Source organism: Sinocyclocheilus rhinocerous, unplaced genomic scaffold (genome assembly GCF_001515625.1).
Source record: "Sinocyclocheilus rhinocerous isolate Xijiao unplaced genomic scaffold, SAMN03320098_v1.1 scaffold42, whole genome shotgun sequence".
In the NCBI taxonomy this organism is placed as follows: Eukaryota; Metazoa; Chordata; class Actinopteri; order Cypriniformes; family Cyprinidae; genus Sinocyclocheilus; species Sinocyclocheilus rhinocerous.
In genome coordinates, this window is record NW_015627390.1 from 454,658 (window position 1) to 457,422 (window position 2,765).

The 2,765-nt window shown below is 33.2% G+C and overlaps 1 protein-coding gene across 1 annotated transcript in view; it reads left to right on the forward strand.

The window, feature by feature from the left end:
• LOC107727877 (uncharacterized protein C5orf42-like) overlaps positions 1–2,765 on the forward strand; it is a 37,247-nt gene that overhangs the window by 10,133 nt on the left and 24,349 nt on the right. The window contains 2 exon segments of the mRNA XM_016537917.1: positions 797–979; positions 1,414–1,663. Of these exon segments, the coding sequence (XP_016393403.1) occupies positions 797–979; positions 1,414–1,663 (433 nt within the window).

Genomic DNA, 2,765 nt, shown 5'->3' on the forward strand with positions numbered 1-2,765 from the left:
GATGTGTTCAATTGTTAAGAAGTGATAGCAAAGATTTATATTGTTAGAAAATATTTATATTTTGAATAAATGCTGTTCTTTTTGACTTTTTATTCATCAAAGAATCCTGAAAAAAGTATCGCAGTTTCCAAAAAAAATATTTGGCAGCGTAACTGTTGCCAACATTGATAATTCTAATAATAAATCAGCATATTAGTATGATTTCTGAAGAGCATGTGACACTTTATACTGGAGTAATGATGCTGATGGAAATTCAGCTTTGCATCACAGAAATAAATTATATTTTAAAGGATATTAAAATAGAAACCATTATTTTATATTGTAATAACATTTTGCAAGATTACTGTTTTTTTCTTTCTTTTTGATCAAATAAATGCAGCCTTGATGAGCAGAAGAGACTTCTTTAAAAAACATTACAAGTCTTACTGATCCCAAACTTTTGAGCGGCAGTGTATATTACTTGTACAAATATCAGCATTCTTACATCTGTATTCATCTTTTTCTTTCTCCTCCATGGTCATAAAGCGCTTGAATATTGAGAATAGTGATTTAAAAGGGGTTTGTGGGATTGTTTCACTCCCCATCTTTGAGATTCAAGATTTATATTTGTCATATGCACAGTTATGAAAAAGTCAACTTGGTCAGCAACATTGTGTTCAGCAGCATAATCAGCAGATGTGCGTTAAATAGAAATAAACAGTAGGTAAAATAAGATGCATGCATACGAGGCAGTAACAGCACGAAGTATAGTTGAGAAGTGTAAAGTAGAGAATGAGAAGCGCTCTGTTTTCTGCAGGTCGTACTGGGCCGGTTCTGTGAGCTGGACTCCAGAAGGGCTTTATCTGGCCTGTGTGCTGAAGAGAGGCTCTCTGCTCATGCTGGCGCGTCTCGGTGGACTCGTGTCTCTGTCCACAACAGGATGCAGCGTTGAGTTCAGTGCCGCCCACTTCCTGCCGCTTCACCCGCTGGTCACTTACAGGTGATTTGATTGCTTGCTCTTGTTTATGCTGTTGACCCTTCCAGTGTCGCTGAGTGAAGATATGTGCTTGTTTTTCTCATGCAGGTTTAGAAACATTAATGGAAGAAATGCAGTCAAAAACCATTACACATTTTATGTTGTTGTTCTTCTTTTCCTAAGCATTCTTTTCTTCTTTTATTCAACATTTTTACATCTCTGTTCATCTTTTTCTTCCTTTTCCTTGGTCATTGTTCAATGTAAGTACATGAATAGTGAGACGTCTTTACCTAATAATCACATCACTGCAGGCATGAGACATCATTTCCTCTTGCATTTATAATGTGCAACACTATAAAAATATGAATGCAAGCTTTATATCAGATGCATGCTGTCATGCATGAACAAAGATTTTATATTTCAAGTGTTCTGACTGTATTCATCGATTTGATCCGTAGACCTCCAGTGCCTTTGCAGACGCAGGACGGTGGCGTCTCCAGCTCCAGCGTGTCGCTCCGTGACCCCATGAGACAGCGCTACTCCGTCACGTGCCATCCTCGTCAGCCGCTCCTCATCGTGTCCGACGGCTACATGGTGACTGTGCTCAGGATGAGCGAGCGGCCGTCTGCTGCCGCCGTGATGAGCGCCGCCCTGCTGGACGCTGCGCAGGGACTGGAGCACATACAGAGTGTCCTGGGCTCGTCTCAGGTCAGCCCAGGGGATGTTAGTTACTGCTAGGGCTGGGCGATATGGCAAAAAATTTAAATCTCGATTGACCGATTTTGACTTTTTACGATTTTTAACTAGTCAACTTGAAAATGTAACTACAACATGATTCAAGTAACGTTTTCTTTATTAACCCTCTAGTTAAGAAAATTCTATTCCAAGTGCAGCACACATGAAGTTGTCAACATGATGTAAATGTTAATCAAATCACTTAAATATCTTTGCAGAAAAGATGCGTGAACTACAACTACATCTTGTACAAACTTGGATATGTGCTTGTTTTTCTCATGCAGGTTTAGAAACATTAATGGAAGAAATGCAGTCAAAAACCATTACACATTTTATGTTGTTGTTCTTCTTTTCCTAAGCATTCTTTATTTATTTTTGTATTTATTTGTTTCTAAATTACTTTTAACATTTTGTTTTGATTTAAATTGTTTTTAACGTTTTTTTATCATTTTATTAATTATACACGTGTGTCTTAATTAAAATTTTTATTATACAGATATACACATTTAATAAAATTATTTAAAGGGAGACTACACAAAAACTAAACAGTTCTGTCAATATTTATTCAATTATTTGTATTTATGAGTATTTATTATTGTTCAAATAATTACACACTTTTTAATAAAATACCTTTTACAAAAGTTTTTATTTAACGTTGTAGTTATTAAATATATACATTGCTTGCGCAAATAATAACCTTTTTTATTAGATACATACTTCATTTAATCAATATTTTTACATATGCATTATTTTTGTTATTCTTTCAACATATCTTTCAGGTTTTATAAACTGTTTATAAATAACAATTAATGTTAAGAAAAATATACATTTTGCTTGTGAATGTAAATGTCAATACATTTTTCTTATTCAATTTTTAATAAAAAAAATTTCTTTTATTTTTATAATTGTAATACTTATACATAATGTATAAAAGTTTATATGTACCTTTTTATAATACAAATATTAACACATTTAATAAATATTTTAAACATAAAAAAATTCCAAATAATTAACATTTTCTTTTGTCTAAAATAATCTTAAATGAAAACTAAAATTATTTTTCTTTTTATATATA